This window comes from Cygnus atratus, chromosome 1 (genome assembly GCF_013377495.2).
Source record: "Cygnus atratus isolate AKBS03 ecotype Queensland, Australia chromosome 1, CAtr_DNAZoo_HiC_assembly, whole genome shotgun sequence".
In the NCBI taxonomy this organism is placed as follows: domain Eukaryota; kingdom Metazoa; phylum Chordata; class Aves; order Anseriformes; family Anatidae; genus Cygnus; species Cygnus atratus.
The window spans coordinates 61,049,470-61,075,126 of record NC_066362.1 but is presented as its reverse complement, the minus strand read 5'-3'; the positions used below and the strand labels follow the sequence as shown (position 1 = coordinate 61,075,126).

Below are 25,657 nucleotides of genomic sequence, written 5' to 3'. Positions count from 1 at the left end.
CTCCTGCTCCTCGGGGCTGACTTGGCGCACGGAGGGCGCAGAGAAAGGAGCGAAGCCACCTCCGCAGGCCAAATACTCTCCGTGGATAGCGGCGGAGAGGGGCACAGCTGCTCGCCGTTAGGGAAGGGGCTGAGGGAACGGCCGCTCCTCCCCCCCCGGGGCGCCGCAGTTGGTTCAGGCCGAGGTGCCCGGTCGCGTAGCAACGGTGAGGGCGCGGAGGGGAGCCGAGGCGCTGAGGGGAGCCGAGGGAGCGCTCCGGGGCCGGCGGGTGCTGCTGGGGAGGCGCAGCCCCGGCAGGGAGCGGCGCTCGGTAACGGGTCCCTCCCGGGCTGGTGCCCCCCGGGCGGCGTCTCGCCCATCGGGGCCAGGCTCCGCTGCGCGGGTTGGGAGCGGGTGGGTGCTGGACCGAGCCCTGCGCCCTGCCCGTCCTTAAATCGCCGTGTGAGGAAAGGCAGCGCCTTGCGTGGCCCTGAGCAACGGCACCACCGTCAGCGCCTGGGGACAAGGAAGTGCAGGTACAGCTCGGTCAAGCAAAGCTTACTTTTACAGGGCGAGATTTGGTCCATAAAGTGATTCCACCGAACCGTACAGACCAGCACTCGGAGAGAGGCGTCGCTGACAGGTGAAGCTCCCGAGGGAAGGAACCCTCGCCTTGTCTTGCCCTGGTTTTACGTTTTCTTTGCTGGGTCTCTTAAATAAATAAGAAACAGTTTCATCTAAACCAGTGAACGTCCCAAACTCCTACCTCTAATAGTGCTCAGCTGACATAGCACAGGTTTTTTATGCCCACCCTTTGGTCCTCTTTGTAGTTAACAGATTTTAAGTTCCCTGCTCTTCTGTCTTGCAATAGACATAAACTGTTGCTGAAACAGCATTCCAGGGTATAGTGGCAAACTATTCAACCATTGTTTTTATTTAATACCTGATTAATTGATTAATGCAATGTTAGTATATCTTTTCCTTTTTTTTTTTTCATTAAAATCTGAATGCTTTAATATAGGATTCGTAGTTTGGTTGTCACCTCAGCCTCCCTACTCCCTTGCATTTTGTCCTTCTCTCTTCTCTCAGACCCTGGCACACCGTTATCTTTCTCATCTCTCTCAAACGTTTTGCATGCTGCTCACCTGTCAGGTCCCCTTGCCATTCTCCTGCCCAGGCCACCTGGCTCCGGTGCTGGCTCTAACCTGCAAGGGCAACGTTGTCTACCGAGACTCAGTTCGTGACTCCATTCTTACCTGACTTCTGCTCCCTTCATTGACCTTGCAGCTCACGCTTGCTGGAAGAGTTCTGCTCTCTGTGTAGGAAGCAGGTCACAAGAGGAGCGACCACTGTTTGTCTACAAGCTGCTGTTTGAGAGGCAGGGACAGACCGACACGGAGGAAGCCGTGGGGGCTAAGATCAATTAACCAGATGTCATAATAATGAGAAAGTAAAACTATTCTGATTTAAAAACCACATCCTTAGTGCTTTCTTCATGGTAGAATAGAATGCTGATAGGCTCTAATGGTTATATGCTGTAGCATTTTTTTTAGATATTTTTTTCTCTCGATTTTAAGGAATCAATATCATTTGTGATAAGCTTACAGATTAAGAGCACAGTACAGTAAAATATATGATGTAAAAATTAAATTAGAGAGAAGTATCATACTGGAAAGTAAACTTCCATTTTAAAAATAATACTCCTGTTTAGGGATTTGAGTGTTCAAAAGTCCTGCTCATATTCTGCTTCCATCTCCTTCCCCCTTCAGACAAGCTCCATGCCCATCTCACACGTCCGGTGTTGTCACACGGCTAATAAAGATCCCTTTGGCTCCGTGCTGCCAGGATGTTCACTGACACAGTAAGTTCAAAAGCTATAGATAGGTCACTGATAAGAGAAGAAGAAAAGCTAGGAAACAAAGATGGTTGTGCAGGGCAGGGTAGGGCTGGCGGGATCCCATGTGGGTTTAGTTTGTTTCCATTGCAGCAAGCTACAGAAGTTCTGTGACCATGGTCTTTACTTCTTGGATTTGTTTCCTACAGCTTTCCTGTTTGCGCATGGAACCCAGATTCCCTTTGCATGCCCGTGGTATCCTCAGAAAAAAGGAATTTCATTCATTCATCCTCAGAGGCTTCCAGTTTCCTGAGGGGGGCTCGTGTGCTGGCAAGGAAAGAGGCTGATGGCTATTATTACCTGGGCCACGTTGCACAAGAGGTGAAGGTAGCTATTCGCTGGGAACCGTGCTTGTAAAGCACTCTCCCTGGGCTCCGTGTGTCTTTTTTCCTGTCCTTCCCGTGCCTCGCCATGGCACTGCTGTAGGGTGGCTCTCCTGTGAGCCTGCACGCTTTGTGACCACAGTTCTCTCCCCACACCCTACCTTCGTCTTGTCTTCGTGATCATCACTGGCTGTTTACTGTGAAGAGTTCTGCATGCAGAAGCAGCCTGGAAATCAATCAGGCTCAGGGGTTACGAGACAAACTGAGCAGGTCCTTTATATCCCTCTTGTCTACTTTCACTGTGCAGCCTAGCAGCACAGTCAATTGAGTAAACAGTCCTAGTAATAGTGATCCAGAACGTCCCCCTGCAGGAGCCACTTCCTCCTCACTGAACTGAGAGCTTTCCTTGTTCTCTTCCTGCTGTGTTTCTGGAATCTGTGGTGTAACTTAGGATGCCAGACAGAAATACTCCCCTGCAGTCTTTCTTTAAAAATCCAGTCCATTTTCCAGCTCAGGGGCTACTTAAATAAATGGTGATGCCAGTAAAGCTGTGGGAGCCAGCGTGGGGTGGAACAGGTGTTGGCCAACAGCGTTATTTGTGTAAGGGCTCTCACGGACCTGCAGAGAAGGCTGAGATTTTCCCAGTAGAATCTGCCCCATGCCCATTGCTGGAGGCTTAAATTAAAGTACTCGAATTTGTGGCAGCTGTGGCTTTTTACTGACTTTTTAAAGGTTTCCTGTCCTGTTGATTATGATGTACCTAGCTGCATCATATGCAGCAGTTTCTTTTGGCTACTTGGGTGGATGGTTTTCCCGGCAAGGCTCTTTCTTAGGATGCTGACTGTGCTTGTCTGAGCCAGGTAAGCCTGCTAAATTCCAAGTCCAAAAGGCAAGGAAGAGAATGGCTGTCAAGCCCGTTAAGCCCCAGCTTTTTAATTACTTTAAAGTCCAGCACGGACACGGTACAGTGAAAAACCTGGTGGAGGAGGACAACTGCGTTCACAGATCACGTTCCTGGGAACTGGGATTTCTGCCATTTCCCTCTTAGCACTTGTGTTTGGGTGTTAGTTGGACCCGGATGTCTGTCTTGCAAACTGCATGCTTTACTCCTGTAGGGCTCAAGGGAACGCTTTGTAATCGAGTTTGACAAAAGTCGCGCTCTGAAAGGCAAGGTGGAGCTTCGCATGCAGGAAACGCCTCTCTACGACATCCTCCACTACGAAGATGCCAGGCGACAGCCACTCGCTCCAGGAGACAGGGTCCTGGCACCATGGGAGGCTAAAGCTGAGCGTTTTGGCCCAGGCACTGTGCTAAAGGTTATGGGGAACGAGGAGGCACACTTAGGTACGAGGTATTGGCTTCCTAATCAGTGCTAAACTCGCCACGGCTGCTGGCCACGACACAGGGAACAGTCTCAGCCATGGAGAATTCACCACTTGCCGCTTGTTTTCTCTTCCTTGTCTTTTTGTTGTTGTTGTTGGCCCTGTGCATCCTGTTCCTTTTCAGTGTTAGAATTAACACCGCCCCCAGAATTAGCCTTTGTTTTGTTCTGTGAGTGGAAATGTCCTAAAAAACCAAGGTGGGCTTGTTGGGAGGGGTGGGGGTATCCCACCGACACAAGGAGATAAATGCTCCTGGCCCTCATGAGTTTCACCTAATAACCTCTTAGTCTAGTTTCCAGCTTTGGCAGGATAAAATCCTGGCTCACTCTGGCTAGCAAGAGCTTTGTTGTCTTTTGCCTCTTCATAGGAAACTCAAAAGGACAAATTCTAAACCTTTAAAGAAAAAATCACGTAAGGTGCTACAAAATTGTCTGTAACTCGTGCTATTACTTTAATTGCTAGTTTCTAAGAGATGCATCACACAGGTTACCCTCTTTCTAATACCTTTTTTCTTTTTTCTAATATGCTCAGCACAAAATCGAAAGGGAGTGCTTGTCAGTTTCTGGAACGGGCAGACCAAGGAGGTACCTGCTGACCGAGCCCTGCGCATCCCCCTGCCCCTCAGCGAGCGCATCATCCTGGAACTGCAGATGCCTCTAGCGGCCAGGCAGATGGTGGTGGAGTCCAGCTCGGACTACCCGTACGTCGTGACACCGGGTTACAGACCTTCCGGGCATCGCAGACAGGGGCGCTCAGCTCTGGAGTGCTGCCCAAGGGGCCTGCGTTCAGTTCAGCCCCGTGCTACGTGCAGCTGTAGGTGCACCTTGCTTCCCCGCTGCTGCCTGGCAGCCTGCGAACAGCCTCAGCCCACAGAGCACAAAGTGCAGCGAGAAGATGCCTTCGTGCCAGGAGCCAGCGTCGCTACAGAAGAGCTCAGCAAGAAAATAGAAGAGCAACCCTCTGAAGTGAGGATTTCCCCTTCAGGAAGTGTTTCCAGAGAGGAAGAGAAGAGATTGAAGGCAGGAAATGCTCCAAAAGATGCTGAGTGTTCTTTGGAAGAGGACAAGGAGGTTTTAGATCCTAAGAAGGTAAAAAGTGCTTCATACTGTCTCTTAACATGTAGTCTGCTAGTTGTATAATTTCTGGTGTGTTACCTTACCTTTTCTGCTCTTGGTACCGAAAAATTACAAAAGGTTTTGGGTGTGACCCTCGTGTATGCCTGCTAAAGAATGGGGACTGTCTGACTTTACTCCCCCTTGTCTTCCTAATCCTTTGATGTGGGGAAGAGCTAGAAGCTGTCATTCTTTGTCACTGGCTGGAGCGGACTCCTAAAACCTCTTCCACATTTGCAGGATCTGAGAAGTGTTGCTTGGCCCAGCTCCTCTACATCCTGCCTCTGCGTAAAGGCAGGAAAATGTGTCAGACAAAAGACTTCACGCTGAATAAGGATACAGTAAGGATCCCTCAACACCAGGGCAGTCCCTGGCATAACTGTTAAAATATTTCTCAACCATGGCAGAGGCGTCGCTCCTGTGAATCAAAGGCCTTTTGTGATCCTTCGTAGTTGTTCTGGTGCTTGTGAGCAGGGTACTGGGCGAGGGTCAGCAAGGAGGAGGTTCATGTGCACCAGCTACTGCCAAACTTTTTTCCATTGCTCTGCAAGGGTTAGAATGTGGATTTTTGGCATGTGCCAGGAACGCTGTCTTCCTGCCAGAGCTCCTCTGGCCTGATGTCTCTGTGCCACTTTAGACCCTTCCAGGCAGTAGTACTGTCATTTTTTTTAGGTCATTTTAAGATGTGGAGAAAACCAAAAAGCTATCAAACTACTCTTCTTAAGAGTTCTTTATTTCTTCGGTAAAGAACTCCCATGCGCTTTTGTTTCTTTCTCCAACTCGAGTTGCAGCATAACATCTCACACTGCAAGTTCACGAAACCAACTTTTTCCTTATCAGGTCTGGATCACGATTGCATTTCTTCTTGTTTCTAGAGTCCCCCGAGGGAGCCGGCTCATGCTACTATGGTTGATGCTGCTGTCAGCACGGACAGCTGGCTAATGGAGGCAGTCCGCAAGGAGGAAGCAGGCAGCAGGCAGCAGGATGCTGAAACTGACGCTCATTTTAAACACAAACACGGTACTGAAATCGTAGCTATTTTATCCAAATATAACAATTGCTAAAAATAATAATAAAAAAAAAAAATCATTGCAGTGGGCCAGCATGTTCTATTGCCGTAGTTCTTGATGCATCAAAAGAGAATGTCATAATGCCATGCTGCGTACAGCCAGCATCATGCAGTACGCGGGTATTAATGGCAGCTTGGGTTGGGAAGCTGTTTGTCTTTTGCTCAAGACGGAACTCTTTTTCAGACGGAAGTTGGGGTGTTTCTTTTTCTGGCATTTACAGCTACTACAGCAGCAGCTTTTGAGCTGAGTTCTCTTAACTTTTATCATAACGCTCACTCTGTTATTATTATTTTTATAAATACCTTACTTTAAAAATTCATCTGTAATGTTAGCTATGATTACAGATAACAAAATGATTTCACCAGGACCGTTCAGCAGGAAACACTCCTGCTCTTATTAAGTGATTACTTTATAATGTCGTTGATTAAACTTCTGTTCCCCTGTCACTCCAAAGGGTTTGGATCATGCTTTTAATCAAGTTGGTGCTGTTCTCATTTAAGCTAGCTTTGTGACAAATGTAAGCGTTGCAGTAAGGATTCTGGAAGCCCAAAGTTTTCTCCAAGTATTATAGCTTCTGTAGTGCCCTGTGACAGTGCTGTTAGAGGGAGTGAGTCACAGAAAGGCATGTTTCCTCCCAGGGGGCGTTCCACCATCATTCTGTGCAGTAACTGCTGCTCAAGTCCATGCTGTCCTTAGCAGAAAGGTGCAAGCAAACTCTGCCCGTGTTCTCAGTCACCCGAAAGCTAGGTAACTGTTAGCACAGTGTTGTACCCAAGCTAATTTCTCCTGTCTTGCAGCAGGATTTATAGGTCAGGCTTTGCAGAAATGTATCAGTGTTGGTTGTCTCAGAGCACTGGCAGAAGATGCTCATGCCTGTTTGCAAAATACCACATAAACAAACCCTTAAACTGAGTAGCTGTAAGTGTAGTCAATGGTTGTGTGTTAAAGTAGTATTGTAAAAAAATATCTTGGTTGATGGCAAAGGTAAACTTCTTTTTTGAACACTGAGACCTGATCTGGGGAGACTAAGAAACGTCTCACTCCATCAGAGGAAAATGTTGATACTTAGTTATAAAAGTCTTGCTTGAACATATTTTATGTGAAAAGACTTTTTTTTTTAATCTGTTTTCTTTTTATAAGTTGCCTATAACTTCATATGTCCCTGCTCTAATTTATCTAAAAGGCCTTTTAGAGTCCAGAGTGGCAGAAGCTCCAATCCAGCCTTCCCAAAGGAGCCCTTCCCTGGGAACCAGTGCTTTGGATCCCTTCAGGCGACAAAGCTTCTTTGACCGAGTGAATCAATCACTCGAGAAAGACAGGCTGGCCATTGAGTCAGCTCTGCGTGTACAGAGGCCACACAGCACCTCCAGTGCGCAGGCTAGGAGATCCACAAACCTCCTGCATCTTCTAAAAGACAAAAGCATTACAGTAAGTACTTGTCCAAACTAGTTTTTAGCTATTAGGATTGAGTGATTTGTTTATGTCAAGTGAGAATATACTCTCATTTGATCTTTCTTAAAGGCTTTTACATAAAAAAAATATATATATGCACATGTAAAATAATGGCTATAATGCATAAATAGAAACATAAAGTTTCCACTTGAGAGTCAGTGATGTACAGGAACAGGGCACTGCTGGTATTTGTGCTCTGCACTTCTGGTAGTTTTTTTTTATTATTATTATTATTTTATTTTAGATGTAATCTTTCCTAAATTATCCTTCCAACCAACTCTCCTGGATAGGAGAGAATTATTTGTCCCTTACAGATCCCGAGAGCAAAAAAGAGAAAGTCTAGCTAGCCAGTTGAATTTCGTGGCAGGGAATGCATGTCAGGGCTGGGGTGGAACCTTGAGTCTCCTGATCCTTAGGCGAGTCCTTACCTGCTAGATAACACTATTTGTTCATCTCCCACCTATGAAACACCTTGGATTTTTTAATTTGACCTTTCCCTCCACAAGTCATTAATCACAAACCACTCACAGGGTGCAATTTTGCGAATACACAGTAATACACAGAAGAACAAAGGTTCTTATTATGCCTAGGAAGTCGCTGATTTCTCTTAACAAGCTGATCTCTGTCAAAATATTATGCGAGTCTGACAGGAACTGTGATAACAAAGAGGCAGTGGGCATTGTTTGAAGGCCCTGTAGGGTTTCCCAGCTCATGATATTGGAGATGTCCTTCAGAAAGACCTGGAAGGAGACGTTATGTTCTCAGAAGAGTGGCTAATGGCAAGAACATGCTAGTTGTTGCTGGGAGTAGAAGGGAGAATGCATCTGAGAGAGCAAAATATTGTGTGGAAACTCTGTTTTAGCTTTAAACATCTCTAGCAACATAACTAGAATGCATGTCTAAGTACTGGTGATGTTTCCTTGCTCCTTCCCTCATGTAGGGCACTGTGAGGAGTACAGAGGAACTAGCTGAACTATTGCACTATGGCTGTGAAGAGAAGCCTTGTAGGTGCTTCCTCTCACAGCACAGTGTGTTTAAAAATGCACATTAGAAACACTGCCCAGCACTGAAATGCAGTTACTACTGAAGAAAACATGAAGACTTCTTGACTATGCGTAGTATGCGTAGAAGTCTTGGACAACAGGAAGTGAGTTAGCATAACTGCGTAGAAATCCAGGAAGATCTTCTGTTTCTCCAGAGGGAGGCAGATATTTCTTTTTCTAATGTCTGATAAGGAATCCGTAGTACCTACAGGATATTTTTTTCTTAGAAATCAGTCCTTAACAGTGCATCTCAGGAGACATGGAAAGAGATAGACCTCAACAGAGCCAAGATTGAGCACAGAAGGGGACAAGAGGAAGAGAGGCAGCGGAAGAGGCAACAGCAGCAAGAGGCAGAAGCTCTCCGACGCCAGCTACGCCGGAACAACCAGAGGTAATACCTAGGAGCTGTTTTATTTTGTTTGCTTTTTCCAACCATCTGACATTTATTAGAAATCTCCACTCCTCGGTGCTGTCATTCAGTCTCCGAACATCACACGCTGCACATCATGCTAGTGTCTGCAGAGTCATGATGGTTCAGTAATGGGAATAAAATTGGTGCTTGAGGTATGAGTAAGGAGGTGCCAATGGACCCACAGCCTTCAGCATTAGCTCGAGGGCAAATTCCCTTCAATCTCATCCCCAGAGCCAGAGTCCTTTTGCCTCCCTCACCTGCCCCACAGTCCACTTACACTTTGCAGGTCCTTTCCCCCACAACCTTCCTCTTCCCATCTCTTCTCTTGCCCCTGTGGAACCACCACCGTGAATACACAGAGCCCCCCAGTTGCCTGGATTTGTCCTACAATCCATTTCCTTGGCTCCTGGTCTTCAGGCCCAAGAACACAGAGCCACGCCAGGTTCTGTAGTCAGGTGAGCATATGGCTGCACTTAGCTCCCACCAGGCACCAGCCCATTTGGGGGTTTTGCCACCTCTGTTTAGGATACAGGCTTAATCTTCATAATGTAACAGAGTCCTGTAATATTGACTGAGCCCGGATTGCCATAATACCTGCTTTTCATCTTACACACTTTTTTTTTTAATTGCTTTTATTTTCTGAGAAATTTGAGGAAAATTTGTTTTTGAAACAGGCAGCGATCGCATCAGAGAATGTTGCAAGGGTTGGAGAAACAGCTGGAGCACAAAGACAGAGCTTTGCAGCACATGGCATTGCTTCAAGCAGCGTGGTCAGAGAGGAGCAGGAAGGAATCCTTCTTGTCAGAGGAGGAGAACAGAAAGGCAAGTCAGAGGCTGCAGTTCTTACAGACACGGCGATTGCAGAGAGAGAATTTGCTTGCAGAACGCAATGAAAGGAGCTTTGAACAGGAAAAAGAAAGGCTGGTAAGGGACATCTCAGAAAAGTTTTGCCTGTACTACTACTGTGTTTCCAACTGTAGCGCCGTCTAGAGTATTTGTCGTTCACCTGTTTTATATCCAATGTAATTACATCATTTGGAGATGCATAAATGCAACTTTCAAATGTTAACTTTTCTTTCACACACATACAGATCAAAGATGGGAAGTGAATTTTTCTGTGTCTGTCATAGAAATAGTCTTTCTGCGAGGAATAGTCTTCTATAAATAGTCTTCTGCTAGGAATGAATTTCCACAGATTATTATAGAGTCATAGAATGGTCTGGGTTGGAAGGGATCTTAAAGATCATCTAGATCAAATCCCCTGCCATGGGCAGGGACATCTCACTAGATCAGGTTGCCCAGTGCCCCATCCAACCTGATGTTGAACCTCTCCAGAGATGGGGCATCCACAGGTTCTCTGGGCAACCTGTTCCAGTGCCTCAACAACCTCATAGCAGAGAATTTCTTCCTTATATGTAATCGAAACCTACCCTCTTTCAGTTTAAAACCATTACCCCTTGCCCTGTCACTACATGCCCTTGTAAAAAAAAAAAAAAAAAAAAGTCTCTCTCTGTCTTTCTGGTAAGTCCCCTTTAAGTACTGAAAGGTTGCAATAAGGTCCCCCTGGAGCTTTTTAGTCCCCAGGCTGAACAACTTTTCTCAGCCTCTTTTCAGAGGAGAGGTGCTCCAGCCCTCTGATCAGCGTAGTGGTCCTCCTCTGGACTCACTCCGACAGCTCCGTGTCCTCCTGCTGGGGCCCCAGAGCTGAGCGCAGGGCTCCAGGAGGGGTCTCAGGATAGTGGAGCAGAGGGGCAGAATCACCTCCCTCTCCCTGCTGGCCCGGGGTACAGTTAGTTTTCTGGGCTGCAAGTGCACATTGGTGGATGAAAAACTGGATGTGAAGTGGCAGTGTCAACAAGTCCTCCTCTGCAGAGCTGCTCTCAATCCGTTTAACCCCCAGTCTGTACTGATGTTTGGGAATGCCAAGACCCAGAGGCAGCACCTCGCGCTTGGCCTTGTTGAACTGCAGGAGTTTCACGTGGGCCCACTTCTCCAGCCTGTCCAGGTCTCTCTGGATGGCATCCCTTCTCACTAGCATATCAACTGCACCACACCTAGGTGTCATCTGCAAACTTGCTACGAGTGCACTCAATCCCACCATCTATGTCATTAATAAATAGATAAATAATAACAAATTAATGAAATACACCTATTTCTGAGCTATGCCAGTGATAATTGTAGATGATATTCTGACTAAAAGCTTTGCAATTGCACGTCATTATTTTTACATAGGATTTTCTGAAGAGCAGAATGCAGTCACAGCAGCAAATGCTGAAGCAAGACTCCCAGGAGCAGGACAGGCAACAAAAGCAGCACCAGGCTGCCAAAAGGAAAGTGTTCCAGCACAGAAACCATTCACAGGAGAAGGCGCAAAAAGAAGACCAGAAACACTGTGACCTTCAGCAGTACCTCAGGGAACAGAATCTTTTGATGCTCCGGGCATCACTGCTCGCGTAAGGAAACGGCAGCATGGGTAAGCAGGTGCTGATCAGTCCACAAACCCGTTCTGCACATCCATGTACGGCACTGTGCTGCAGTCTGGGTGCCTGAGTGCAGCTGTGACAAATGGAATTAGGACTCGTGGAGAAATCTTTTATCTCCCTTTCATTGCAGCCAGCATGCATTTTCACTGCTCTGTCCCTTAATTTTTTTTTTTCCTGGGGTTACTGTTCTGTCCCACCTGGCCATTGAGTGGACCCCCACCTCTGTCAAACTGTTCTTCGGTGTTAGGCTTACGCAGCGACCCCGCTGACAGGCCCAAGTCTGCAACCCAGAGCTACGCTGGTACTTAATGTGAAACACAAGCATAGTGCTGCCATCCTGCCCCAAAGGCAGCTGAAGGGGGCGAGCCGTTTCCACAGGAGTCAGCACCTGTAGAGTTTAGTGTTGTAGTCTGGGACTGGTGGAAGAGTCATGGGGCAATCCTGAACCGAGCAGCGGGTGACGCGTTTTAATTACTTTCAAGATTCAAGTGACAGAGAAAGGAACGAGTTAAGTGGCGTAGGCCACACAATTTACAGTACTAAGTGAAGAACAAGAATGAAGGTCAAAAGAAACTCCCCGGGAATGAGTCTCTCAAGCTCTCTCACAGCTACTGTAAAGTAGCATGGCCATCGGCACAGATTACATCCCACTGTACAAGGTGGCAGGGGAATTAAATAGAGGCCTGAAAAGACTGCTGCTGCTGAATTCTGGGAGCTTTCTGCCCTGCTGTGTTTCTTCCAGAACAGGGCCAGAAGAGCACGTTTCTTAAAGGTCAAGGACAACGTAAAATAGAAAGTAAAGCTATGTGATGCTGGCATATGACTTACCTTGCTACGTTAACATCACATGAAATGTGGGGAAGGAGAGCTGCAGACCAGCTGGATGAAAAAAATGTACATGCTAAAATACAGTAGAAATTATCCACTGCAATGTCCATCATTAACAACTGACTCTTGCAAGTGTCCCATCGCACTTGAGTTGCAGAGATCCGTAGGAAAGAAGTCCATACGGATGAAAAAGTTGTGCTACCTCCTGCCAGAAGTGCTGTGGGTCCAGAGCTGCTGTAGGTGGCGGGGCAGGAATCCAGTAAGAGGAGAGGTCCTTCAGAAAACCTGGTAGGACAGCTTGGAACCATCCAGCTTGGGCTGCAGGTGAGTGTAGATCCCTCCACTGTCAGTATTCTTCATAAAATGCAGGCCATTTCCCTAGAGGAAGAATGACTTATAGAAAACCAAAATGCATAAAATAAACTTTTTTTGTTTTTTTTGGGGGGGAGGGGGAACTAGGTGAAAACCTAGTTACCAACCAGAGTTCAGGATGCAACTGGCTCCTCACTCCCCTATTTGAAGTGCGTGACTCGCTTTCCTTAGTGAAGTGTGGCGTCAGCCACTCCCAGGGACATGCTACCACTTTTTCCCCTCCGCAGAAAAGAAACATTAAGACGCACCAAGAGATGCTCTTACACAACAGGAAAGGGGAGAAGAGAGGTGTTTGTAATACATCGTACGCAGATTAGTGGCAGTGCCTTTGTTCACAGAGGGGAGGAGGAGGTCGTTGTCACATCCTGAAATGCTTTCCCTCTTCCTCATATCATCACAGATACAAAATACAGCAGCAGTGTCACAGAGAATGCCTTTATCAGCTTTGGGTAGCAAAAAATGTAATGCACACGGGTATTTAGGAAATGAGGATGGACATGACACAGTTTGCTGGAGCACTCAAAGCTATATTGAAGGGAGTTTTTTTGTTTTTCAAGAAAGTATGCTAGGATATAAAATAATACAAATTAAATTTTAAGTAATACCCAGAACCAAACCGGATACAAAATTTAAATGCTGTTGCCTGACATGCCCTGTACACATAGAAACATGTAACGCATTTTCTGGACTATCACTCAGCAAAGAGTGCAGGTATTATGAAAGCTCGTGCTTTTTACAGGAACACATCACCAGTGATAAAAGATTCTAAAAAATAAAGAAAAAATGCGAAAGGGAGTTTCTCTGAAATTCTGCTTAATCTTTTGAATGGCCAACAGTTTCTTAGCACTAAGTCTCAGACTGTGTTCCTCCAGCAATAACGGAGAGGTTATACCTTTAGATTTCCCCCGAAAAATTAAGGTTAAAGCTAGGTCTCTCATCCCAATGCTTACAAACTGTTCTAAGGTCTTAATGGCTAAAAGGGGTATCTTTAACTTTAGGATCCAGAATATGCATGAACCATTCTGAGGTTTTTATTTAAAAAAAAAAAAAAAGGAAAGGAAACAAAGAGGAACCTGAGTATAAAGTAAAGGCTTTGAGGGTTGTTTCTTATTGTTGTTTTTTTTTCATTAAGGTCTGAAAAAAAAATACATCTTGCTGCATATTTGCAAGCTCCATGTGAAGCACAGCTCTGCCTTTTAGACACCGAAGCCTACCAGTTGGTTTAAGCTCCATTTAGCCTCTGGATGAAGTTGGATGAAATGTGCTGTTGGTGAAAGTGTTGATGGCCGTGCCTAAGACCTGCATAACCGATGAGAGCACAGCACTGCGGGGCGCTGAGCCTAGCACTGGTGCCAGCTGGGTGGGAACAGGAAGGGGGGTATGCACACGGCTGGGTGAGAGGGGGTCCCGGTGGCAGCACATGGAGGTTTTCTTTGATGTGAAGTTTAGGGGTTGCTTGCCCCCGCCCCCCCAGTTTTTTTAAAATTAAGACAGTTGTCTTACTCAAAATCGTGTAGTGGTACTAATAATGTATAATGTACCCAGTTATGAGTTTAAGTCTGCCTGGACTTACAAAAACAAGCGTAGATCTTAAACGTTACTATTAAACTCCGCTGCTGCTTTTTATCCTCAATCATTTGGAAATGGAGCAGTTCCTAATTAAAGTAAATGAAATACACTGAACAGAACTCTAAACTTATTTTTCAGACTTCAATTATGTATCATTAATCGTTATTTTATAATCACCATTAAACAGCCAATCATCCACGTACGTACTTTCTCTTCTTTGCTTAGCCCTCTGAAAACAGACTACTGCAGCTACCCTGCGTGGCTACAATTTCACATAAAGCGTATCTGGGAAAATATTTAGTATTAGGGTATTTCCAGTCATTCATAGACTTGTGTTTCTTACCATAAGAATAAGGCCATAAAATAATTTTAAGAGTACTATTAAAATAATTGACTTTAAAAGCCATGTATGACTTAGCTCATTTGTTGATGACTTTAATTATCCAATTTAAACATTCACAATGTTTTCAGTCCATTAGGAAAACCCTTGGACTCTTTGTTTTGCAAACTACCCCGGGAGAACAACAACAAAAAAAAAAAGCATCTGCATATTAGTTCAGGTTTTGAGTTGACTATGGTGGGAGTTGGGGCGGAGGACGGCGTCAGGGGTAGGGAAGGGACAGCAGCACAGGGAGAGGACAGACTTTTTTTAAGCTTCAACAAAAACCAAGACCAGTACAAATATTCCAAAAAATTATTTTTATTATGGAATTAGTTTTTCTGTTAAGTCAAATATTTTCTTTTGCTGTTCATAATCCAAACTCCTATAGTATTGCGCTAGAGTATGGGAGTTTGAAAAAAATAATCGACTGGTCTGTTTTTATCATCCAAAGTGACCAAGAACAGACCACTCCATGCAGGATCTCAGGACACTTCTACAATAAAAGTAGAAGTTAAAGTACAAAAGACAAAGACTTACTGGCTTTTTTCATCCCGAATTGCTTGCTTAGGTGTCGGAACATCATTTCTCATACCACAGTGACAGATGAGTCAGTAAATTAACTTAAAATACTTAACCTGATTTATTTCAAAACAAGCTTGATCACTGAACATCTTTTTAAAGACTTTTAGACCAGTAAGACTGCTTTCCTCGTCAGGCTGCAGTGGTCTTGTACACCTGAACTACGTGATATGTCAGCTAAAAACTACCAGAGCATAGAACCAGGTAACTGTAAGAGTCAGAACTCTCTACCTGTGAAAAATCTTCCTGGAAAATGAAGGCCTTACAACCATCCCATGTCTGGTGCTTGGCTGACATGACTGGAGGCAACATTACTGGAGAGTAATCACCACACGGCATTTCCCCGAGACATGTGAGTGTCCTCACCTTCAGCTTCTTTCTGTCAGCTCGCGGGCACCACAGGTAACCCTGCACGGTGAGAGGGCAGCAGCCGCTGGAGGCTATTCAAGGACAGAAGCTGCAGTTTTGATGAGCAGTGGTTTAGCTGCCTCTAGGATGTCCAGTTCAGGGTCCAGTGAACGACCAAGACCTTCCAGAACCATAATGGCAAAGATGATGGAAGCAAAATTGCTCTCGAGCTTCACCTAGAACCACAAGAGACTGAGTGAACTCAGTGGACCTTTTTCTTCTGAGCCCATTTCACAGAGGTACCAGTTCTGGCTAAGCAGAGAGGGAAGGGGAGAAGCAGGAGAGAGCTTGCAAGTACATCTGAAACCATGCTGCAACTTCTTCATTTGGAGTTTCAGAACGCTCCGAGATCCGGCAGCAGGTCCAAAAAATAACAGTTTCAGGGGAAGTGTCCTAAAGGAACCCAAGAGTTGACTTTTCAGTCCCAAGTAGGGCGATGGTTTTTGGTGTTTTTTTCCCCATACTGGAGTAGCAGAAGTTTAGGATTCCTGACCACCGCTAACATGGCTATAAACTGCAGTAGGATCCAACCTACCTGGACGCGTGTGGTTGTGTAAGGGGCAGCTCACTTTGTGAAGGGCCACAAAAGAGCTCCCCATATCACAGACAAAAAGCCCTCTGTTACGCATGGAAACAAACTAGCCCCCAGTTCCCAGTACTATGATTGTTTCAAGGCATACCAGGGCACCAAGAATTCATGGAGTTGTGAGTAGGCCCTTTGTAAGGGCCTAAACTACATTTCAGGTTACTGGAGACCAGCTTAATGAGTCTTACTGACTAAGAGCTCTAACTAAGGAATGTTTAGAGGGACCCTTTGCAGGCTGGGTACGCTTATGGCTGACAACCTTCTCCTCTCCAGTTCAGGTCACCATAGCTCTGTTGATTTCCAAGGTTGTTTCTGGCCATAGGAGCTTTTTTTCCAGAAAGGTACAAGAAAGAATCTCCTTTCTGGGAGCAAATCCTCACTTTGAGGGCTCTAACATACCAGTAAAAGGGCCTAGTGCTGTTACATAAAAATACCTCAAGAAAAGTTCAGGGAAGAAAGCATGCAGTGATATACAAATGGCACCTACGTTAGAATTTCTTTTCTGCTTCTAAGGGAATATAAAAAAGATAAGAAAAAACTACATCTTACAGCAACACTTTACTAAATATTTTCCTAATGTATAATATAAAATTCCTTTTAGCAAATAATATCAACCATTAAACGTAGTATTAAGACAAAATCCAACAAAATAGAAAGTGGTCTTGGTAGGATGTGTATCAGGGCCCAAGAAACAGCGCGCCTACAACCCTTCCATGCCTTCTGTCAGTCCCCCTCCTTGACGTTCATTTCAGGAGTCAGTCCCCCACTTTCACAGCCCTTCATGATCCCAGTACTTCTACCTCCCCAAATGAACTCCCAGCTGCTGAAGGCAGACAGTGAGAGGACCTCACCTTATGGGTCATCAATAATTTAAAGACATTCGAGAGGAGATCTGCCACCTGCAGCTGGAATAGAAAAGGAGACATTAGCAGCTGATCAAAAAAACCTGTGGTCAAGGCAGTCACATGCATGACAGGTAGGATTCTAAACGTTTGTTAGCATTTAGTCCTGGCGGTGGGACAAGAGCACTGGGTTGACAACAGCCAACATCAAAGTATGATCCTCTCCACTCTGCCCAAGACAAAGAGTTCAGCTGTGACCCACGGTTCTTGTTAGAAATTTAAAAAAACAAAACTAAACACACGTTTTTTTTTGTTGTAGTTAGAAGGAAGTAAGAAAGGATTTTAGGGACTTTTGCACCACCTGAGGAACTAAAAGCTCCAAGTACTGGTTGGTGGTGCTGAGGGGATCACAGCTGGCCTTTCCACCCAGACCATTTTGAAAGCGAAGCTGCGCTGAATTACAGGTACATGAGGGTGGGACACTGTATGTGGACTTGCCTTTCCCAGGGCGATGGTGTTCCCCCGGACTTTGGTCACTAGTTCTGCCATTTCGGCTTTGAATCGCTCAATATCCTGGCACTGGTTAGCACGGGCATGATGAAGGATCAGTTCTGCCACTCTCTCCCCCTGGGAAACAAGCGGAAAAGAAAACTCAGCAGAACTAGATCACTGGTACCAGGCCTGCGGGGAGCTGCACGCTGTTAACCCTGCAAGGCCTCTGCTGCAGATTGCTGGAGGAAGCATACTGCAGGGAGAACTCCCAGGGCCACGCTTCCCATTTCCAGCAACAGCGACACAAGCAATCAACAGAAGCGGGTGCAGGAAAAGCGGAACTGGTCTAAAACTCTTAGACAGTATCTGGCAAAGACCTGCTCTGTTGTTCTTGCAGGTCTTGTAGGGGAGGACGTAACAAAGATCGTCTCTCAGATAAAAGTTTTGGGGCAAGGGGGAATAAATCCACAGGATTAACATTTCCTTCTCAACAGAGGAGGAGATGGTGCAAAGAAGGGCATCTATTAACCCTTCCCTACAGGCTAAGTCCAACCTTCCGTTTGCAGACCATGGAGGGAAGAGCGAGATGATTCTATACCGGGACATTTGGCAAGAAAAGGAGGAGGCAGCAGGGAAGAACCATATCCACGCTACACTTGTGAGTGACATTACAGCTCCTCTTGGATGATGTGTCTGACAGTGATGTACAGAGCCAGAGGCCCCAGCTATGGCAAAGAGATTTGGGGTAAAGTTTTTCACCTGTAGATCACAAATTAACCCAACCGTGAAGGCCTTGCAAGAAAACATTCCGAGTTTTTGCTTATCAGCTTAGAATTAAGTCTGGCAGTACAGAACGGGCCTGAATACATTGATTTTAGCACTGACTTTTGGGTATGCTTCAGCAGATTGGACCAAAGTAAAATGTGTCCCTCCTATATGCTCATGAGCCATCCAACCCACAGCTGAGAAACAGCAACACGCCAGTGTGATTACAGATGCTTTTTCTCAAAATGAACAGGACACATCAGCACTGGATTCTCTAGCCCATCTGAGAATATATTTTAAAGTGGGAAGGAGGAGAAAGAGGAGCCTGGCAGATGTCAGACCCCCCCACACACACACTCCCGCCTGTTTAGCTGTCTCTCCTCTCTATACACTGACATAACAATAATAGGGAGGATGAAGGTGCAGAAGGAAACGTGTGGAAGATTGAGATCTTAATCCACTCCCTCCTCTTCTGTAGCAAAACCTGGCCAATCCTGCAACAGCCTCTGAAAGGAGCAGCCCCCAGGCAGTCCCGACTTGCAGCAGAAGCACTCCAAAGCAGGGAGGGGCAGCCACCGCTTCCTGTTAGACACCTTCAGTCTCCTCGGCCACTGAAATCGCTCCACTCCCACAGCCTCCTTGCTTTAGCTGAGCATCTCATCCCCGTGTCTGGTACAGCTTCCCAGCTGGCAAGTCTCCTCTCCCCTCCTGAGGAGGATTGTACGGGGACACAAAGAGCACTGTGCTTTACCCACCAGGCTCCGCGGCGCTCTCCCTTCCCCAGCCTCACCTGGCCCTGGACCACAGCCGTGAAAACCGCGCGGAAGTTCTGCATGTCAGCGCTCTGCAGCTCCGCCACGATCCCCGCGTCCAGCAGCACCAGGCAGAGCCGCCGGAGGGGCGGCTGCACCTCCACCACCAGCGTGTCGCACAGGTCCACGAGGGCCGTCTGCTCCCTGCCGCCGGTGCTGGCCTGGGCCGTGCCTTGCACCAGGATGTTCCCGGGGTGCAGGTCAGCGTGCACAAAGTTGTCAACAAAGACCTGGAAGACAGGCAGGTCTCAGAGCAGCTGATTCCAACCAAGCCCGCCCACACCAAACCCCAGGCAAACAGCGTGGGCTTGTTCCCGGACTGTTCCCTGCCCTTACTGACACACATCACCTCAGGCAGCAACACAGTAAATGGCTTCTGCTGCAGAGCAACCCTGCTGGGAACAGGGCGGGTACCGCTCGCTCCGAGTGAGCCGGCAGAGCTGCGTGAAGCAACCCTGCCATCTGCTAGAGGTCAGGTAAAACAGCAAGGAGTCCCAGCAGGGAACGGTACTTCTCCCTGACCATTAACCCTATGCCCAACACAGCCTGGTGGGCCTTGCCAAAGAGAACCAGTAAGAACAGACCATTTGCCACTCACTGGTATGGGGTTTAGCGCGTGGGTAAGTTTGTCTAGTGCAGCACATCAATACAGCTGTATTGAAAAGTAACGAAAAGTTACAAGAGGAAACAAATGCACGTAGTACTTCTCCATCTCTGCTAGCAGTTAGCAGCGGAAAGGACTAACAAGAGGGCAAGCACAAGGTAATACTTCTCCACCAACATTCTTGGCAAACTGAGGCTGCAGGACTTCCTACCCGAAGGAGATTCTCTCTGTATCTGATGGATGTCTCCACCTATGAATTTGTCTACTTGTCATGTAAATAGTTATGGCAATGTGAAAATAGAAGGGGTTTTGGGCACTGCCTGAAAAGTGACCTCTGTTATTTTTTATGTCCTCCTTACTATTCTAAGAAACCATAAACAGTAGATCCATATTTATTCTCTAACACGCACGACTCTATATATCTGCATTATAAACTACTCCAATTTCTCTGCTTTTCAGAGTTGAGAGTCCCAGTTATTTCATCATTCCTGCAGAGAAGCCATTCCACACTGGTAATTGTCCTGGCTGCCTTCCTCTGCACCCTTCTTAGTTCCATTACAGCCCTTGAAATGGAAGATCATGGACGGCGAGGGACTAGAAATGTAGAATATCCTAGACAGGTATTTGTTTTATATATGGCCTTAATGTTTCTTCTCTGCTCTCTAATTCTTTTCTATTCCTAAAATCTGGAGGATTTGTTTTGCTCCTAACCATTACATCTGATGTCAGCATAAAACTATCTATTGTGGTTCCACCATTGCTCTTCTGAGTGGTAAAAGCCATTTCAGTGTCTGCCATCGCATATCAAGTTCTAGCTGCAGCCTCCCCACTGCCTTAGCACAAGGTTGCAGTTATCAACTGAATCCCACCCGACCCTCGCTGCCCACTCGCTCAGCACTGTGAGGTTCTTTTGCAGCTCTTCCCTGCTAGTTCTCATGGCTTCTCAGAGGCCAGTTGTGTCACCTCTCAGCACTCCTTTCCAAATCACTTTTGATTATTTTGGCAATACAAGAACTAGACAGCCAGAAGTTAAACTGTAAGCTAAGCCTGGCTGGGTTTTTCTTTACTCCATATTTAGTTCTGCCTCAAAGAAGGTAGTTTTGGAGGAGGGGTCAATAAATAAATAATAGCTAGCTGTTTTCCCTGTGAGTCACATCCACAGTATCTGCACAGAGCATGATATTTGCTAACTATATTACACTTTCCAGCACTTAGGCAGTACATGAATATTCATTAAATCGATCAGTGGGTTTTGTAAGCAATGCTCTGATCAAATTGCACAGCAGGACCCTACCATGCGCAAGCAGATCTCCCTTCTGCAGCTAAAGAAGCTCTGCATCAAAGCCTACAGTGGTGATGTGTCTAGTCCAGGCTTTACTCAGCCCTTGTTACACTGCACGTGAAGTAGACGCTCCCTCTGTCATTTCAGGAGCTGCAGTGCCCTAGCAGCCCACGTCCTGGGTTACCACAATACCTGGCGTCCATGGGCTGGCTCCAAAAGGCACAGCTGTGTCTTTGAGTCCATGGGGAGAAGGGTAGAAGACGTGGGAAGCAAATAGGTTCTGTTCTCTCTTTAGCCATAGTGCCTTATTACCCCAACTGAATAGCTTCTGCGGGAAAACCACCTTCACTTCCAGCCTCAGCCAAGTGCGTACCATCTTTAGCAGCATGTCCATGCCCATCTTTGCAAGTCTCTGCCTCAGTTCTGTGGCAACCTCTGCATGCAGGTAGCGCGAAATGGGCTCACTCTCCTGAAATAAGGACAGAGCTGGAGTCAAATACACCCCGTGTCCCGCTTTCACCCATACGTTTACGTAGGTGCTGAGCTGAGGAAATGCAGTAAGAATACTTTAGAAGGGACCAGCTCAGTGGAGACAGTACCTACTGTGATGGAGAACATGAGAGAAGCAACGGTTTGTTCTTTAGAAGAAGAATGTGATACAGCCTGGGGCAGAAATACCCTTGCCAGGATTGCATGCACAAAACCTAAGGCTGAGAGTAGCTTTGGTCTGCGATTCAAACATACACAAAGGAAGTGGGACAAGCATCAAAAAACGTGTCAGATTGCTGAGCTCCTTGCTTTGACCCACCACAGAGGGCAGCTGGAGCGTGGTGTTGGTTTGCAAAGCAGAGGCAAGCACACGGTGGCTGCACACACTGCTAGTCTGCTTGGTTTTGAGCCAAGTGTTCACTTCTACATGGAAGTGTCTGCCACCTGTCTTCTGGGACGCGCTGTTTACAAACAAACCCTAGTGGAAGAGACGCTGAAGGAAGGACACCGATCTCTTCAAGCAAGTAAGAGAAAAGCATCCTTCTGCCCGTGAGTGCTCGTTCTCAAAAGATGCCTCTTTAGAGTGTTCTCCTAAGGGCCTTCTCTCTGCTATCACTGTTCCCAGGCTGTGCAATTCTTACCTCAAATGTTTCCACTAGAACATCGGTTGTTACCAAAGGGCGAACGGGAGTTGGGAACTTCACAAAATCAACATGCAGGAAATTTTGCCGGAAGCGCTCCAGATTTCTGGCCTCGTAGCGTAAGTCGATCTCAAGGGAGAAAAAGAAAAAGCAGGTTGGGAAAGAGATGCAAGTAGATCTTCAGGATCCTCAATGAGGATGTTACTGTGCAGTGCAATGCACAGTACCAGCAAATCTGTTAAAAAAAGCCAGAATCAAAACAGAACAAAGAGTGGTGCTTCTTACATGCTTATAACTTTCCTGATGGAAGAGCAGAGTAAGGCCCAGTAATGAATGGCCCAGAACCCAGCACCTCAGAAATACAAGTTACTCTTACTATATAGGCAGGGTGTCCCAAAAAAAGACCAGGACTGCATTATTTTCCAGGGTGAGATGGATCCTGAACCAAAGCTAACTGTCCAAATAGCAAGGCAGGCGGACAGGGTGGGAGAACTGCAGCCCCAGCCTCGCTTTACAGACAGACAGGCAGACATAGCAGGAAGAAATTTTGTGTAAGACACACAAAAGACACACAAAATAATCCACTATGAGAAGCCATAGCCCCAGCTTTTCAGTGATCCAGTGCCTTGACCCAAGGCCACCTCTCCCTCCAACAACATTCTTGTACCTTCTCCAGCCCACTACTGCTGCACAAGGACGTGAGAGGGAAGAAAACCTTGCCTCACCTTCCTCACCCAGCAATGGGAAGTATTGTAGGAATATTTCTCGTTCTTTCAAAGAGAAGTGAAAAATGACAACAGGCTTATGAGATGCTCTCCTGAGCACCTCATACTCCTGAGTCTTCAGAACATCCAGAAAAAGCTCTGCACCACTTGACTGGTCCTAATGACCTTGAGTCACATCTGAATACAGTCAAAAGCTTACAGCATGGGTTTGCTTGAGTATATTTCTTGCAATAGAAAAAAAGAGTTAAGGTTTTCAAAGGTTTAAAAGAAACTTTAGACTCTGCAATCTAGACACAAAAAATGAAATTAGCAGGTAATGGTTCATTTTAATAGAAATATAACAGTAATGAACTCTGTAGGAAAATCTTTGTCAATATGGTAGTAAGGATGTTTCAGCACTGCGTCTTTATGAGACGTTAGTGAATCAGGACACGTTTTCAAAGCTATTGTAATGTTTAACTTTACCAACCCTATGAGTCTGATGATGATATAATATAGACTGTTATTAACTCATTTAAAACTATATTAATTATGCTAATATGTATATACCTCAAGGCTAAGAAACACAACCAGTGAGTACAGATTGTAACCACGTACATAGGACTAAAGAGAAAAAAAAGCGTCTGAGCACTTGTTCAGAGAGATTCTTTTCCTACAGAGAGGCCTTTCACCACCGTTCACTTGTCCTTCACAGTCCTGCAAAAAGGACTGCAGCTATGTTCATCAGCTGTTCAGGTTGCTTCCTAGAAAATATACTCAGTCTTGAAACAGATTTTTAAATCTAATAAAGATTGTTAAACTTATCTGTTGCTTTGCTTTTTTATACTGTGAGCATGTCAGGTTTCCTACAGTAACTTTATGTGAGTGATTAAAAAATAAGCAAGCCTTCATCTAGCCCTTTAAAAAGAAGGTGTACAGATGGAGTTAGAGCCAGTCAGAAGCTAGGAAAAGGTCAGTTTTACTTCAGTATGCAAAGACCACGTCACTGTACATACCTGCTGAATCATAAGCTTCTCAAATTCCTCCACAATCTCTGTCAAACTGAGCCACTTGAATCCAGGGAGAAGTCCAAGGATGTGGCTACCCATCTTCATGATAAACAGATCCATCTGGACTTGGTGGACTAGCCCAGGATGCAGGACCTGTACAAGAAAAAATGGTGGCGAGATCAACTCCCGAAACACTGTAAAAACGATAGTCTATTTCGATCAGCTAAAAGGATATATTCCAAAAAAGACAGGATCCGGTCTTTAAAACCAGGTGCTAACAAGGCTTCACCAGCTAGTTCTCAGGAGAATTCTTATTTTGCCATGGCTTAGGTCATAAAGAAACACTTTATGATTTTTCAGATGGAATACTTCTCAGCTGAAGCCTACAATTTCATCCCATACCATTTTCCATTGCTTTCATTCTCCTGCCCTCTTCCTGCCATGTATTACAGGCTAGCATTTGTAACAGCTCAAATGTAAAATTTCTTCAAATAAACTTTGCTGGAAAGAAACGATCTGTTCCAGATTTCTTCATGTGAAAAGAAGACTCATTTTCTGAGAGGTGATACCAAGATTAATATTCATTCTTTTTGTATGAATTGGGCCTTTGCAGGCATTTCTGGTACCCAGGCGCCGTGGCAAATGGTGCCACAGGCAGGATGTGTACTTGGATTCTCCAGGTTGGCAAGAGTTGGGGCCACTGCTTTCTAGATTACAGCTGGCCGGAACCCAAGCACTGAGGAAAGTTAGGCAGGGAGATGAGTGTCACTTCTGTTGCTCCACCTAGCCCTAGCCAGCCTACTCATCTCCATGGGAACCAAAGTCTTCTTAGCATTGTTCAGTGCACTCCACTTTGAGACGTCTGCCAGTACGATGTATGACTTACTTTAATGGCTACAGGCGTGAGATGTCTGGCTGGTGAAGGGTTTGCATTCAGGGGCGGTTTGGCCATCTGCTCCACACGCTGCGTTCCGCTCACGGGACTTTCGGGGGAGCAGCCCACCAGGCTCAGCTCCTCCTTGCTCCTCTCTTCCCACCTCCCCTCACTCTTCCTCTTCCTCAGCCACCTGAAGAGGCCTCTAAAGCCTGACGCCTCCCACGCTTCAGAAGCGGACCGTAACTCTGAGCACTGCGCCAGCTCCTTGGCCTGGCCGCCAGCGATAGCCGCCAGGTCGGCGTAGGCTTTGTACACCTGCGCCACGCAGCCCGAGCCCACCGGCTCCTGGCTTTGGAACTTGAGGACGCGCCTCCAGTCCTCGCCGAAGGCCTTCCTCAGCAGCTCGTCGGTGTGGCCCCAGGGGTGCGGGCTCACCTCGACGTGCAGCTTGGAGAACTCGTCGCAGAAGGCCTCGGAGAAGAGGTCCCTGCGGGTGCTGGCCCACTGGCCCAGCTTGACGCACGTCGGGCCCGCGGCCTCGGCCGCCCTCCGCAGCAGCCGCAGCCACAGGGCGCCCAGGCCGGGCCGCAGGCGGCTCAGCGGGTACAGCAGCAGCAGCGGCCCGAAGCGCAGCAGCAGCCCGCAGGCCCGCAGCCCCAGCCGCAGCACCAGCACCAGCCGCAGCACCAGCCCCCGGGGCGCCCGCTCCCGCTCCCCCACCCACAGCGGCCGGCTGGGCGGGCGGCGCTGCCCGGGCACCGACGCGGACACGGCCGGCACCGCCAAGGCCACGGCGGCCCAGCGGCCGCCCCGCAGCCCGCCGCGCCCCGCCGCCGTCCAGCCGGGCAGCGCCCCCCGCGCCCCGGCGGCGCGGCCCAGGCGGGGTAGCGGCAGCAGCCGCGCGGCGCCGCCCGCCACCATCGCCCGCCCGCCCGCCCGCCGCTACCGGCGGCCGCGCAGGGCGGCGGGGAGAGCGGGCGGGCCGCGGGCGGCAGGCGGGGACGGACCGCCCGTTAAAGGGACACGGCGGGGCTGCACGGCTGCGGCTCCGCGCCCGGCCGCCAGGCGGCGCCCCCCCCAAATGGCGGCGCCCCCCCCAAATGGCGGCGCCCCCCCCCCCCCAAATGGCGGCGCCCCCCCCCCCCCCAAATGGCGCCCGAGCCCAGTAGCAGAAGCACTCGTGGTCGTTGTGGAAGGTGGTTTGGGTCTGCCTCAGTGTGCTTGCCTGGGGTAGCTGCACCTACTGGGGGGTTTGGCCACCAAAA

General features: G+C 47.3%; 2 protein-coding genes across 6 annotated transcripts; one reads left to right on the top strand and one right to left on the bottom strand.

Moving 5' to 3' along the window:
- The first annotated feature begins 80 nt into the window (after nucleotides 1-80).
- On the top strand, nucleotides 81-11,936 carry LOC118259211 (trichohyalin-like). 3 transcript variants are annotated; one of them, XM_050714085.1, is made up of 11 exons: nucleotides 81-205; nucleotides 550-622; nucleotides 1,749-1,840; nucleotides 2,023-2,200; nucleotides 3,312-3,540; nucleotides 4,110-4,666; nucleotides 5,566-5,710; nucleotides 6,944-7,188; nucleotides 8,483-8,646; nucleotides 9,342-9,591; nucleotides 10,900-11,936. In XM_050714085.1, the coding sequence occupies exons 3-11, from the start codon at nucleotides 1,758-1,760 to the stop codon at nucleotides 11,122-11,124; spliced, it is 2,076 nt and encodes a 691-aa protein (XP_050570042.1). In that variant the 5' UTR covers nucleotides 81-205; nucleotides 550-622; nucleotides 1,749-1,757; the 3' UTR covers nucleotides 11,125-11,936. The 3 variants fall into 3 exon arrangements, with proteins under 3 accessions (XP_050570042.1, XP_035424459.1, XP_050570047.1); XM_035568566.2 differs by lacking the exons at nucleotides 81-205; nucleotides 550-622 and adding an exon at nucleotides 222-515; XM_050714090.1 differs by lacking the exons at nucleotides 81-205; nucleotides 550-622 and adding an exon at nucleotides 227-515 and having other exon boundaries at nucleotides 2,023-2,194; nucleotides 10,900-11,461.
- Nucleotides 11,068-25,313, bottom strand: ADCK2 (aarF domain containing kinase 2). 3 transcript variants are annotated; one of them, XR_004782001.1, is made up of 10 exons: nucleotides 24,402-25,313; nucleotides 23,522-23,668; nucleotides 21,802-21,930; nucleotides 21,045-21,140; nucleotides 18,764-19,015; nucleotides 17,215-17,343; nucleotides 16,726-16,779; nucleotides 15,247-15,464; nucleotides 11,979-12,356; nucleotides 11,068-11,223 (listed from the first exon to the last, which is right to left on the bottom strand). XR_004782001.1 is itself a non-coding variant. In XM_035568567.2 (8 exons), exons 1-8 carry the CDS (start codon nucleotides 25,311-25,313, stop codon nucleotides 15,321-15,323), a joined length of 1,863 nt encoding a protein of 620 aa, XP_035424460.1. In that variant the 3' UTR covers nucleotides 14,600-15,320. The 3 variants fall into 3 exon arrangements, 1 of the variants encoding a protein (XP_035424460.1); XR_004782000.1 differs by lacking the exon at nucleotides 11,068-11,223 and having other exon boundaries at nucleotides 11,605-12,356; XM_035568567.2 differs by lacking the exons at nucleotides 11,068-11,223; nucleotides 11,979-12,356 and having other exon boundaries at nucleotides 14,600-15,464.
- Between the last annotated feature and the right edge of the window lie 344 nt (nucleotides 25,314-25,657).